Source organism: Serinus canaria, chromosome 1 (genome assembly GCF_022539315.1).
Source record: "Serinus canaria isolate serCan28SL12 chromosome 1, serCan2020, whole genome shotgun sequence".
Classification (NCBI taxonomy): Eukaryota; Metazoa; Chordata; class Aves; order Passeriformes; family Fringillidae; genus Serinus; species Serinus canaria.
In genome coordinates, this window is record NC_066313.1 from 51,589,331 (window position 1) to 51,602,132 (window position 12,802).

At 42.9% G+C, this 12,802-nt stretch overlaps 1 protein-coding gene across 2 annotated transcripts in view; it reads right to left on the reverse strand.

The window, feature by feature from the left end:
- Window positions 1–12,802, reverse strand: part of WDFY2 (WD repeat and FYVE domain containing 2) — a 78,696-nt gene continuing 65,894 nt past the window's right edge. For both annotated transcript variants that reach the window (XM_050979129.1, XM_050979128.1), the window contains exons 7-14: window positions 10,241–10,391; window positions 8,737–8,849; window positions 7,708–7,834; window positions 5,734–5,839; window positions 2,996–3,097; window positions 2,210–2,340; window positions 1,768–1,876; window positions 1–1,112 (exon numbers count right to left, since the gene is read on the reverse strand). In XM_050979129.1, coding sequence (XP_050835086.1) covers window positions 1,083–1,112; window positions 1,768–1,876; window positions 2,210–2,340; window positions 2,996–3,097; window positions 5,734–5,839; window positions 7,708–7,834; window positions 8,737–8,849; window positions 10,241–10,391 — 869 coding nt within the window. In that variant the 3' untranslated portion in view covers window positions 1–1,082. The remainder of the gene's footprint in view (window positions 1,113–1,767; window positions 1,877–2,209; window positions 2,341–2,995; window positions 3,098–5,733; window positions 5,840–7,707; window positions 7,835–8,736; window positions 8,850–10,240; window positions 10,392–12,802) is intronic.

A 12,802-nucleotide genomic window follows, 5' to 3' on the forward strand; every position in this document is an offset into this window, starting at 1 on the left:
CAGGTTTTTAAATACTGTTTATTTTTAAGAGAAACTGTAAAGTATGACAATAGGACAATGGGCATCATTCAGCAATATCACTTCTGGGTCTATAGAGAAAATTAATAAAAACCATCAGCATTTAAAAAAATAAATATGACTAACCATATGGAAAACAGGAAGAACAAAATTCACCTTCAACAACACAGACAGGTATAAATGCTGAAATGTTGCTGTGTAAGGTAGAGGTAGAGGTAGAGATAAACCAGACTTTTCAGATCTAGACCAGTTTTAGATCTGCCCCCCTCCATGCACACACTCCCAAAAGTTCCTGTTGCCAATAATTTCATTTGAATCAGACTGTCAGCATCATCAAATTCAAACAAGTCTGTGTGCTCCTTAGAATGCTCTGAGCTGGAAAACTATTTCAGTTTTCTGTAGAAATCAGTTGCTGAATAACCTGACCCCTGGTTCTGCGACTTGTGCAGCAAAGGGAGAGGCAGGAAGATTATACAGCCCAATGAATGCTCTCTGGATGATGCCCACTAGGACAAATAGATGGTAGAGCCCTTTTAGGAATTGCAATAGTCCATCAGCTCCTCGGTGATGCACCCAGAGACTGTGCCTGGATTTCCTCCTCTGGAGAGAGCATGGTCAGCAGAAATATCCCAAACCAACAGGTACTGGCTGCAGGGAGAGCCAATTGCCTTACACAGTCTGTTGACACCAAAAACTCACAGAGGAAGATACAATCCAAGAACTCTCTGTACAAAGCAGCAAGTGTCTTGACATACTGAAAATATAAAAACTAAAAATTGCACTGCACACAGATTTTTCCAAACAAACTCAAGACAACCAAAGTCAGATCATACAAACCGTTAGTTAAAAAAATACCTTCTTGTATATTTTGAGAAGAAGTGGAAAGAGTCTTCGTGCAAATGTTCAGCCTGGATGAAGCAGAGGACATAAAGTTGTTGTAAACACATTAGTTCCTTTCTCATCAGCCGTATGTGCCCAGTATTCTCTATCTTCTGCAGTATAATTGGGGTTAGGAAATCCATTTCTTCTGTAAATATCACCTTTCAAGTTCCACTGATGTAACATCAAGACACTACTGGTGTCATATCCCACAACTGTTAAATACAATAAAATAAAACAACATAATGAATAATGGTAAAAGACAATAAAATACAGTACAAATAGAACCTTTATATAATAACATTTACACCTTTTTTCTTTAATTAAGAGGGGCAACATGGTTAGAGGTGGATGCAGCAAGTCTGAAGAAGTTTGATTTAATTTTCCAGCACTTATGTCAGAGTGGTGGAGGTTGATGAAGTGACATTCTGTATGTCACCAGCTTTCACCTGTATGAGCCAGGTTCATAGCTGGCCTTAAAAGAAACCAAAAAAACTCCCACTGCATTATTAACTTCAATGATCAGAACAGTCATAACACATTGTGAGGGTTTTGTTTTTTTAAATTATTCAAACCATTATAACTTAGTAATTATTTTAGCTATTTCTTAATCTAGCCACACTGAGATTTGGCATGTTGAGAAACAGTTGGTCTTCCTCAAGGGAAAGCTACAGGGAGCACTTGTCCCAGCCCCTTCAGGCAATAACCTCATAGACCAAGACCTCCTTGGTCCTTATTGTGCAGAAATCCTAATCCCAATCCCAAGTGAGAAGTCTCTGGGTGGACGAAGGCAGGTATGACATCCTGCAGCCACACAGGAGAGGGGAGGCAAATGAAGTACAGCAGCTGGAGCACATTCCTTGCTCCTACCTTAATGACCTTGTCTGTCCCCGAGGTCAGCAGCCATCCCCTGGTGGCATCGAAGTGTACGTGAACAATGTTGTGCTTACTGTCATGGAAAGTAGCTGTAGGCGCCCGCCTGAAGAAAGAAATCCAAGATCAGCAAGAACTGTAACTGCAGGATTTCCCCCCAAAATGTTCTCTATTGAGGAAAAAGGTGTTTGACTGCTGCTGCAAGCCATTAATTCAGCAAATACTCTGTAAACAGCACTTTGAGACCTTTCTGGCATGAAAGGCCGGGGGTGAGGGGCTCTCTATCCCTTCTGGCTTGATCTCCTCCTTATCCTGCTGAGAAAGCCCAGGGACCACCGTGCCAGGCTGCTCCCTCCTGGAGCCTTGCAGCCAGCCAGGCCCTTCCAGCTGCAGGAGCTTCCCCCGTTGCAGTGCAAGCCAGCTCAGTGTCCAAACTCACTCCTCATCCGTGATGGACTCGTGGCAGCTGTCGCAGACCCTCACTTCAAACTCGAAGCCCATCAGCGGGATGGAGGAGCGCTTGGAGCTACACTTCCCGCACACGGCTTTCCCACACTTCCGGCAGTGATGCTGCAGGACACAAGAGGCAGAAAGACTTCTCAGGCCACAAACCCAGACCAGGTCACTGCTCAGGTCTGCTGCCTCTTCCATCTCACTCCAGCAAGACACGACACAGCTCAGCTCTGCCCCAGACACCTAATTTCTAAAGCTCCATGAGCATTTGCAGCACTTCTACACCCCTTCAGTCAAAGTCTGCAATCAGCAGCCCTCTCCTGCTAGGCAGGAAAGCACAGCATGTTTCAAGCAGACCAGTAAGCCTTTCCCAATACAGCCTGAGCAGGTAGAGATGTTTATCCAACCTCATTGAAAACAGCTTTGGTTCCATCACAATCTCCAAAAATCAGCTGTAAATTTCTTTCTGTAACTTATTTGACTAACAATGAGCAAAGTCTCCCGTGGCTAAAGTCATGGAAGGCCCCAGATACACTCAGCCCAAGGCCTATTACATGCATTTGCAATTGGGATTGATTGGAAAAAAACCAGTGTGTTCCTTTCAACCACAAAATAAAGCCACAGAGGAGAACCTACTGTCCCACCCCTGAGCACCTAGTGGAAGAACAAAATGCAAATTCTCAAAGCTTTAGGGGGAAAAAGGTTACTAGAATCCATTATGAGAGAAAAGTCTAATGGCACCATGTTAACACACTGAAGGGCACATACAAACCTGCCTGAGGCCTATTTTCTTGCTGTCCCACATCTGCTTGAAGTTCCAGAAGAAAGGCTGGTCACATTTTTGACAGGAGTCACTATCCAGCCACTCCGGAGTCTACAACACACACACATAAACACAAAGTGGAAGTGAGCAACAAGCAGAAAAACTTCCAGTGGAGCCTAGAGGCAGGAGAAAAAAGATGTGTTTTAATATCTTTTGATTTAATATCTCCATTTTCCCAAGATGCCATTTTGACTGTTGATGATGACAAGATGATATTTGTTCCTTGGGATGTCTTTTTTGGCTTAGCTTTGAAGGATATGGGAGGAACAGTTCTCATCCAAATCACGAAGAAGAGTTTGATAATAAGACCACAGAAACAACCCAATTCTATACAAAAATATTTTGTTCTGTCCGGTCTGGACAGCATTTACTATCTGCTATTGCCTCTGGTGGGAGCTGGCATCAATTAGTATTTCCAGTAGCCAAGGAAATCATCTGAAGGGAAAGGAAAGTTATGGGAAATGCTGATGTTGTAGGGGGTTTTCGTATTCTTTCTTTCTTTAACACCCTAAGAGGAGTTCCTGCTGTCAGAGGTGCCCGTGCTACAAATCACACACAGGGATGAGAAAGATGTGATCCACCTCAACCAGCCTAAGACCCAAACCAAACCCAAGCTCTTCTTCTTCATCAACCCATGAAGTTAAATAAACACTAAATATTGTTTAATACTTTGTGAGGAAGTGCTATTAGCAAACTGCAGTTGTTTTGTCAGAGCCACTGGTTTCTCACGTGCTGCAAATTAAAATGGCAAGAAACAGGGCCAAGATAAAGAACTAAAAACAACAGAAAAGCCAGGCAGAGGTAAGTTCAGATGGATTGAGACCCTCAGCTCCCAGGATAGTTTTGACTCCCAGCAATAAAGCAATAATCTGTTTCATATTCTTCTGCCAGTTATTCTGAAGGCAGTTCATCCTGCTGGGGAAAAGCCTTGTCTTTTCTACCCACAACAGTCTTTCTTTTTAATGCCTACAGATTTACATCTCTGTGTATAACTTTCCATCTTTTGGGCATTTGAATGCTACAGATGAAGAAAACATTTTGTTTGTGATAAATAACCACTTTGTAGTCAAACAGAAAGACAGCTTACAATATCTTTCAAACATCTTACAGCTTTTTAAAAATTGAGTTGAAAATAAAGAATCAAGGGCGAAAATGGCTTAAGTGACTCCAACACAATCTCAGTCATGTGGGAAAGTCTGATAGCAACAAAATGGGTACTGAGCATGTATCACATGGAGAAAATCCTTAAGTAAGAGCCAAGATACAAAAGCCAAAATCCAAAAGAAAGTAATCTAGGACCCAAAACCAAGGTTTGATATTAAAATCTCAAGGATTCATGTTTTGGGGGTGGTTTAGCACCAAGAACACCCTGTTGTGCTGCTGATAACAAGAACAAGCCCACATAGCCATAGTCTGGGAAAGCTGTGCACCATTAGCACCTGCTGCTCGACCTTTATTTAGCTAATAATATTCCTCCTCTATATTTTAAACCAGCCTTCTCACAGCATTCCTGCCTATTAACCAACAAGCCAATCTTAACCCTTACTGTAGCCTTTTGAAGGCAGCAAATAAATAAAGGTTTTCATTTCTGGATGTTTGAATTGCAGCAAAAAGGAAACATCTGTTGGGAAGGAGGAAACTGCTCTGCTTTCGTTTCAGTTTAGGAGCTGATGACATACTTGGCCCCTGGATTAGCAATTAGAGAGAGTCATCTGGAATGCTAATTCACATTAAAAAGGGAGCTCAGTTTCTGCCTAGGCCTACTTCAGTAGTTTTTTAAAATCAAGTTTTCCACTTAGTGTTTTTTCTTCCTCAAGGGAGACACACTCAATCTAATGCAGGCCACAACTCTTGAGAACCAGCAAAGCTGGTGAAAGCCCACGCTGCCAAAAGCCTTCCTCTGACCTACCTCCTGCAGGAAGAGGGCACAGGTTTGCTGTGACTCATGGCACCAGGATTTGCCAAGCTCCTGAGCAGGGCTGGTGCCTGACTCAGCCAGCACAGAGCTCACTCCCCGCTCTCTGAGTCAGGACTCAGAAATTGCCAAGTGGGGGCTGCTCCCACAGTGCCAAAGACCTGGGAAGCATTTTTGCACCCGCTCAGATTTGTTGGCCATGAAGCACAAAAGCAATGAGGAATGTGTGGGTGAAATCTTACTGTTTGGATCAGCAAAGCCATCATTTACCCCACTTCTATGTGGTTACACCAGAGGGAAGCAAGACCAAGTAGCATGTGAGATTGAAAACTTAGTTAAATGTCCTCTTATCAAGGAAAAAAGTGCTGGGTTGTGTTTTTCCAGAGATGACCAAGAGCCTTCTTGTTTTACTTTTTTAAAACCAAAATGAATCAATCAGTCCATCCATTTACATCTGAACTGATATTTCTCATGACATGCTGAAAAACAGAGCAGCGCATCTCAACACCCTCCTTACAGAATGTCTTTCAGAGCAGTAATGTCATGAGCAAGAGCCATTTAGCAGCCTATTTAATACAAATTTCTGCCAGCCGATTTCCCCTGTACCATATTATCAAAGGCACGGCATAATTGCTGTATAACAACTGGATCATGTCCAGAAACATTTTAAAAGCTTGGAATGATCTTGTTTAGGTTGAAAGCTGCACATTTTAGAAAGACCCCTTCTTCCCAGGACTGCTTCAGACCAAACTGACAAGAACTAAGCACCTACCTCCTGCCTCTCAACATCCATGTTCCAGACAACGATTCCCCCATCTGCACCACAGGAGATGAGCTGCCGAGTGTGGTGAGCATAGGAGAGAGACTGAACTTTATCACTGAGAAAGAAACAAGACAGTTAGCAATCAACCTCCTATGGCTACTGCACAAGTGAGCACAGAATATCAATAAAGCAGTACAAACCATTTGTTTGCCCATATGTTTCCCTCTACCACTCATTGCACATGGCATCCATCAGATGCAAATCAGTCTTTGCTGTCAGACTGGCACCAGAATGAGAGTGTTGCTCATCTGGGCAGCATCAACAAAAACAAAGACCTGTTCTGATTACTGTTTTTTCTCTTCCTGGGATAGGAGGTCCCAGCTGCACTGGGAAGCCTCAACAAGGTTGCAGCTTGTGAAGGCACATCTGGATGCATAAACACAGCCCCAGTAAGATACCTTCTTGGCAGAATGTCAGTAACAACTTTGTTTTGTAAATCTCTGCAACATCTAGAAATGAGTCACTGAAAAACTACTGAAGATTTTCTTTTGACACTAACAAGCATAAGGAGTTTGAAAAATAATGTAGGAATGACACTAAATTGTTTCTAAACCTTCTCACAGTAAGGTGGAAATTTTAGATGCTTCTGTTTCTTCTTTTAATGAAAAAACAACATGGGAGGAACAATTCAACTTAAACTCCCAAAGATGGGCTCAGTCCTTCATAAAAGAAAAAAATTCAGGCCTCATCTCAGGCTGTTCACAACCAGGGAAACAAAGACTGTACAACACTATTGTGGAAAAAACAAGGTTGTGAAGACACAGGAACTGAACACACATCCACAAAGATTTGGTTTCTTTTGCTACCACCACTGGTCTTGTCAGCCAAAAGGACTTGCATACTAACACATTGATTTGTGCCTGTGGCTGAACCTGAAGAAGGGAATGCATTCACAGGAGAGTTTGGGACAACAGGGCCACCCTTCACAGCACCTGCCTGCAGACACCAGAGGCACCATCAGGATGTGTAGAATGCCCTGTTGCACAGCTCCAGCTGACAGCCATCTCACAGATTAAGGTCCAGAGGCTAATTTCACATTAGAACTAATTTCCACAGCAATAAATCAAGCGGTGATGCATTAGCAAGCACCACTGATAGAGTATGAGGGTGATCTGGTAATTTCAGTTAGAGCTCTGCAGTGCTCTGAAATCCCGGAGGCATCCCAATCACTCAGCAGAGTGCAGCATCACTCAAAAGAAATGCATGAATATGTAAGAAACTGCTAGCTCAAAACCACCATGAGATTTTGTCTCTCCAGACCTCAGCCTGGCATGTAAGTCCTACATATATGTAGTCCCAATACTCTGAAACCAACTTGTTGCCTTGCCAGAGTTAAAAGGTGAGGAGTCATTGCCACTTGAGCTGTTCTGATGCATAATCAATGCCCAGCACAGGCTTACCCATCTTCAAAGACACCAATGGCAATGCAAATGTACTTGCAAAGATGATGCCTCTTTGCACTGAGGAGATGTGAAGGCTGCTATGGTTAAAGGTAAAAGCACATCACTTTGAATTCAGGCTGTAGGTGAAAGAGCACGGAGGAAAAAGGGATTAATTGTCCAAGCCCGATGCTCCCTCTAGGGGAAGGAAAGACTTTGACACCTAAAACCCAAGAATTTCCCTGCAGCTGTTCTCATTTGAGGAGCCTCCTCTTTCCAACACAGGCACAGGCTCTGGCATAACACTTTCAGGAATACGGATGTTGTGCTTTCCTTCATCACCCTCTGCAGACTCTTAAAACAGCCTGTGGACCCAACACTGGAAAACTTACTATAAGCAAATTATCGTATATGGACCCCAGGGAGTCACACATACAAGCTTGAGGCTTGTGAAGACTGTAACCTTTGGGCTGTTTGTTTCCAGCTGTGGCTTCTGCTTTCAGCTTTTCTCTGATAAAAGCAGGAGGAAGAGCTTTAAACATACTTGTGTCCTTGCAGCTCGATGGCTGTTCCTTTTCTTCCTCCAATATCCCACATTATAATGGAATGATCAGAACTGCCTGAGAATAAAACTCGCTGTATTGGGTCCCAGCAGAGAGCAGTGACACCACCTGCAATAGGAACACACACGAGTCATTTTATTACAGGAAGTGGAAGACTGGAAGGTAGCTAAATAGAAAGATACAACAAAAAAAATGGAGTAATTAAAATGCATATCTCTTTGGCAAAGACTATGCAACCATGTGCCTTCCAGTGAAAAAATAACAGTCTAGAAAATCTACTGAAACCCCATCCTGCTCTTCTGTGGACACAGGGCTTCACTGCTCTCTGCATAGGTGAACCCATTGAGCAGTGAAGTGTGGAAGAAGAATGGTCACAGTGGGAGCTACACAACTTTCCATCTCCATAATTTCCAGAAGATTAAAAAAGAAGCAAGTGTGGAATGCTATGGGCATCTTCTCAGTACCCTAGCACAACTACATTGTGCTATCTTGAGCTATTAGCACTTAGTTAGAGAAGGAGGGATATCAAGAAAAAATGCTGAGGAATGACAGCTTTTCTTCTGTTAGATGGTAGGATCATATCTAGGGTTGCTCTTTTCAAAGGGTGATGGGGCACAAGTCCCAGCAGTGAAATGAGCATTTAGTGCCTCCAAGCTCTGCCTATTCCACTTGGGATGAAGTGTCTGTCAGTACAGATCTTGTCTTTAGCAGCATCCTTTCTCCCTCCCAGAACTACTACAACTTGTTCAAGTCTCATTCTGCTTTAATTAGCAGCTACTAGTTGTGGCATTTTCTGCCATAGACATGTTCTCCTCAGAGCTCTGATCACTCTTGTTTTTACCAACACAGCTTCCCTGAACTGCTGGAACAGTTTCAGAGCTACAGCCTTTCCATGCTAAGCACTGACACAAGCCATCCTAGTTTATCACAGGACAGTCAAAACACCATGATGCTGAACACAGATGAAGACCTTCCTGAGCACCTTTCTGGGTCTCCTCCTGAAGCCTTACCTGTGTGTCCCTTAAATGTGGTGACAAGGCTGCAGGACTCTTGCTCTAGTTTGAGGATGGTCACTTGACCAGAATGGTCACCAACAAACACATGCCGGGTTTCCACATCAAATCTGAAGGATAGATGCTGAGGAAAAGATATTATTTACACAAGCTTTGCATTCTTTTCATGACTTGCTAATTCTTTTGACATGAGTACACTGCAATCTTGTGAATAGTGCTCCAGTCTCAAGGAGGTATTCAGAGTGTACTTTCAGGCACCTGTTCATCTTAATAATACTCATACCTATTAATGGCAGTATCCCTGGGTGAGAAAAAATGAGACTATTCTACGATACAATTTGTGGTTCTGTTATGAAACACCATTGAAGTAGCCCTTCACCATGAACATAAGAGTGTCTCCTCAGGCTTTGTAACTTAAGTCCTAGAGTTGGATGGTATCCACTCTCTCCCTAACCAAAATTATACAAAATACAAAGGAGTACTGATTTTAAGCACACAGGGCACTGCAGAACATAAAAACCCCAAGCCTGTTCCTGGTTATGCCAAATATTTTTGCAGTATTTGCCAGTGGTTCTCCCTTCTACTGCCCTCCACCATCATAATCAGATGACCCAAATTAAATTGTCTTCTAAAAGTTTTAATCAGTCAAAATTGGCTGTTTTCTAGTGATATTTAGGGAACACAGGGCAAATTCTTGCATCTTGCTTTCAAAAATGTTTATCAATAAATTAGAAAGTAAGTTCAGTCTTTCTGCCATTTAGATTGGCTGAATTACCAGATAATATAAAGCAAGTCCATCTTGAACCAATAATTTTCAGCCAGTATCACTTCTCATGAACTAGCAAAACATGCATCACCTATACCACATACACTCTGGGGCATTAAAAAGTCTGTTTATGCTAACCCCTGTTTTCAGCCTAAGAGCTCATACTTTTCCATTTCCCTTTTCATTTGCAATAAAACTGAATTAATATTCCTTTTATTGTCAGGCAGCTGGGGCAGCTCTATGTGAATAAGCCAAGTGAGTGCCATTTCTGGAGTAATTTACTCTTTAGTTAACCCAAATTCCCAATACATAGTGAGCAGTTCCAGAGTGAAGGACAAGTGCTCATTATTTTATATTAAAGTAATTTAATTTTTACCATGCATACACACAGGCACTCTGACCTGATCACCAACCTACTTTTACCACCATTAATTTTCTGAAGAAAGCATGCACTGCATGTTTAAATGAAGGCCCTATCCATATTTATTACAATAGGTTGCAGACCGCCCATTGTGGTGCTCAAAAATGCTTAGACCTAAATATGCCACAACGCATTAAGGAGACAAAGCAAGGAGAACTGACAGTTTTTAAAATTGGATTTAAATAACAGTTTCTCTCACAAAGCACTGAATGCATACAGGGCACAAAATCTGGAGGACAGCTAGACAAATAAGCTGAAAGGGCAGTTTGAGTGCCCAAGAGCAGAAATAGAAGGGGGAGCTCAGCAAAGGATACTGCAGGCCGCAGGCGCCTGCGCTGGTGCGGTACCCGCCCAGCCGCTGGCCGCTCTCCGAGCAGTGCCACGTGAAGTGTTTGTCTTGTCCCGTGCTCAACACCCACTCCATCTCCAGGACAAACAGAATCATGATGACCCTGCTTTGATGAGCTGAAAGTTAAGCAGACAGACGTATAATCACATTGCAGAGAAGAACACGGGGGCAGACAACCATTGCAAACACCAACTGCACCCGACTCCTCCACTCACACTTCCCTGCAGAAGCAGCTGGTGTTTAATAATCCTGTTGACATCAGCTTCTATGGAAGCTTGTGAGGTCCCTGCTCTGCTTGCTCAGTGTTTGCATGAGAAAGAGTGGAAGCAAGACTTAATTCCTTCCATGCCTATTGCATTTATCTTCTACAGCAGCACAAGTCTTCCCTCCATCATTGTATTATCACTAAGAAAGCTGCCACTGTGGAATGGACTTAGAGTTCCATTTAAACCTCTTTTGAGCTAGTTTTTTGACAGCAGTGAAAATGCCTACACTGCTGCTCCTCTTGCTGTGAAATTTTGGTGGATCCAGGCTGTGGTAGCCCAACAGAACAATGAGTTACAGTACAGGCACAATGCTGCACCAAAGGGAAGTTTCGGCACTAAAAGGTTACTGGAATAAAATTTAAATAAAAGATCACAGCTATGGTAGATGCATAAAACAGCTGAAGAAATAAGTTTCTACTGCTACCAAAATAAAGCCATAAAAAGGTTTTCATAAAACACGGGAACACATGCTTGCTTTTTGTATGAATGACCAGTGGGCTTGGTCATGAGGCGCTGATTGAGCTGATATTCTAATAAGACAAGTGGCTGGAAAGACATACAGAACTATTCCCAGCTGTAACTTAATGGTGAATGCCATACTCCTCAATCTACAGCCCTACTGCCTTATTACTGTTCTAAGACGCAGCAACATATGTCACACAAAACAGACTGCTTGTATTTGTTTGTGCAAAAACTGACACAAAAAAAGATTGAATATGTTTAGAAGCCTAAAAACCAGCCCCAAGCCTCCATCTGAAATGCAGAGAATCACCTCAGAACAGTACAGGAAGACTGCTGTCTGCCCTACACAAATATGCAGCATATTTGAGAGCTGTGTTCAAACCCCACAAGGGAGAACTACCCGTTGGAAAGAAGAGGAGACTCCCAAGAGCCAACACTGGTCCCGATCCACACTTCTTTTTCAGACTGAGATTCCCTGAGCAGAAAAGTCAAGAGATGTATTGACACAACTTGCCATAATGGTGACTGGCAGCTAAACCAAAGTGTCAAGTGTGAAGTGTGCCCAGATTCACCCTTGCCCATTAGAAGACTTCAGATTTTGGCTGTCATTTCCACATACTTTTACATTCCAGATAAAAGAATGGGGACCATCCAGAAGTCACTTGAACTATTTCAAATAGATCCCATCTCTTCTCTACCCTTGCTTTCTCTGGGAAGAAATTCAGTGGCCCCCTGGGTGGCTCATGCTTATATTCACCCATCTGTTGCTCTCTCTGGGAACACCTGCACCAGCCAGTGGAGTGCTGCACTTGGAGAGGGACATGACTGCTGCCACAGGCACCTCAGGGGCTCACAAATGTTCCAGGAGCTTGTGTGAACCATCAGTGCCACAGACACACCCATGTATTTCCACAGGATGTGCAAAGCTGGCTGAGATCAGACTGCTCAAGGCCTCTCCAGGAATTTTTTCTCAGCATGTGGCAAATGCTACTGCTAGTGACAGCTTCCTATGGTTTAAATTGGTTGTGAGGATAGCTGGCACCACCCAACTCTCCTAAATCTCCTTCTACCTCCTAAAACTTCTAAAAGATGGAGCTTGTAATTTTTGATAGAAGTACTGCCTGTGGATGCTGAGGCAGCTCTTTCTAGCAAGTAAGGAGCAGACATTAAAAAATGGTACTTGCCAAGAGGTGGGTGGGGTGTACATGACAGCTTTGCTTATCCTCCCTCCCTAAAAAGAGTTTTTAATTTAGCACTCTATTGTCCACCTGCACATATTAGCTGGTGCCACCACACACATGCTGATGGCAGATATATCTGAAACAAGTCAAAGTGCACGGTGTAGATCATCTAAGTAAAGGAGCAAAGAGAAGATAAATGCAAATAAAAAGTCACTTGTTGTTAAGAAGGAATTTTACTCATATAAGGCTTAAAGAAGCAAAATATCATAAGATTGGAAGCTGATAGAAGAGCAAGGAAGGGGTCTGGGCCCTAGGATTAACACAGGTTCAGCGTCTCGAAGCAGCAAACAAAAAGCTGGCCCTTCACACATTGAAGATTTGATCACCATTTTTTTGCAGAAAAAATGTGGAGCAAACAATTCCAAAGCTGCTCATTTGTAACAACAGCAGGATGGAGATGGGGGATGAATTGTGAATGTGGTCACAGCACAGGAAAACTCTCAACAGGCACCAGGCAAGAGCAGATCTGTGTAAGCCAGAATGAGAAGAGAGCCATTTTTGAGGAAAAATCATGCTGTACAGAAGGGAGAGAAGCAGCAGAGAGGAGAAGGGCATAGG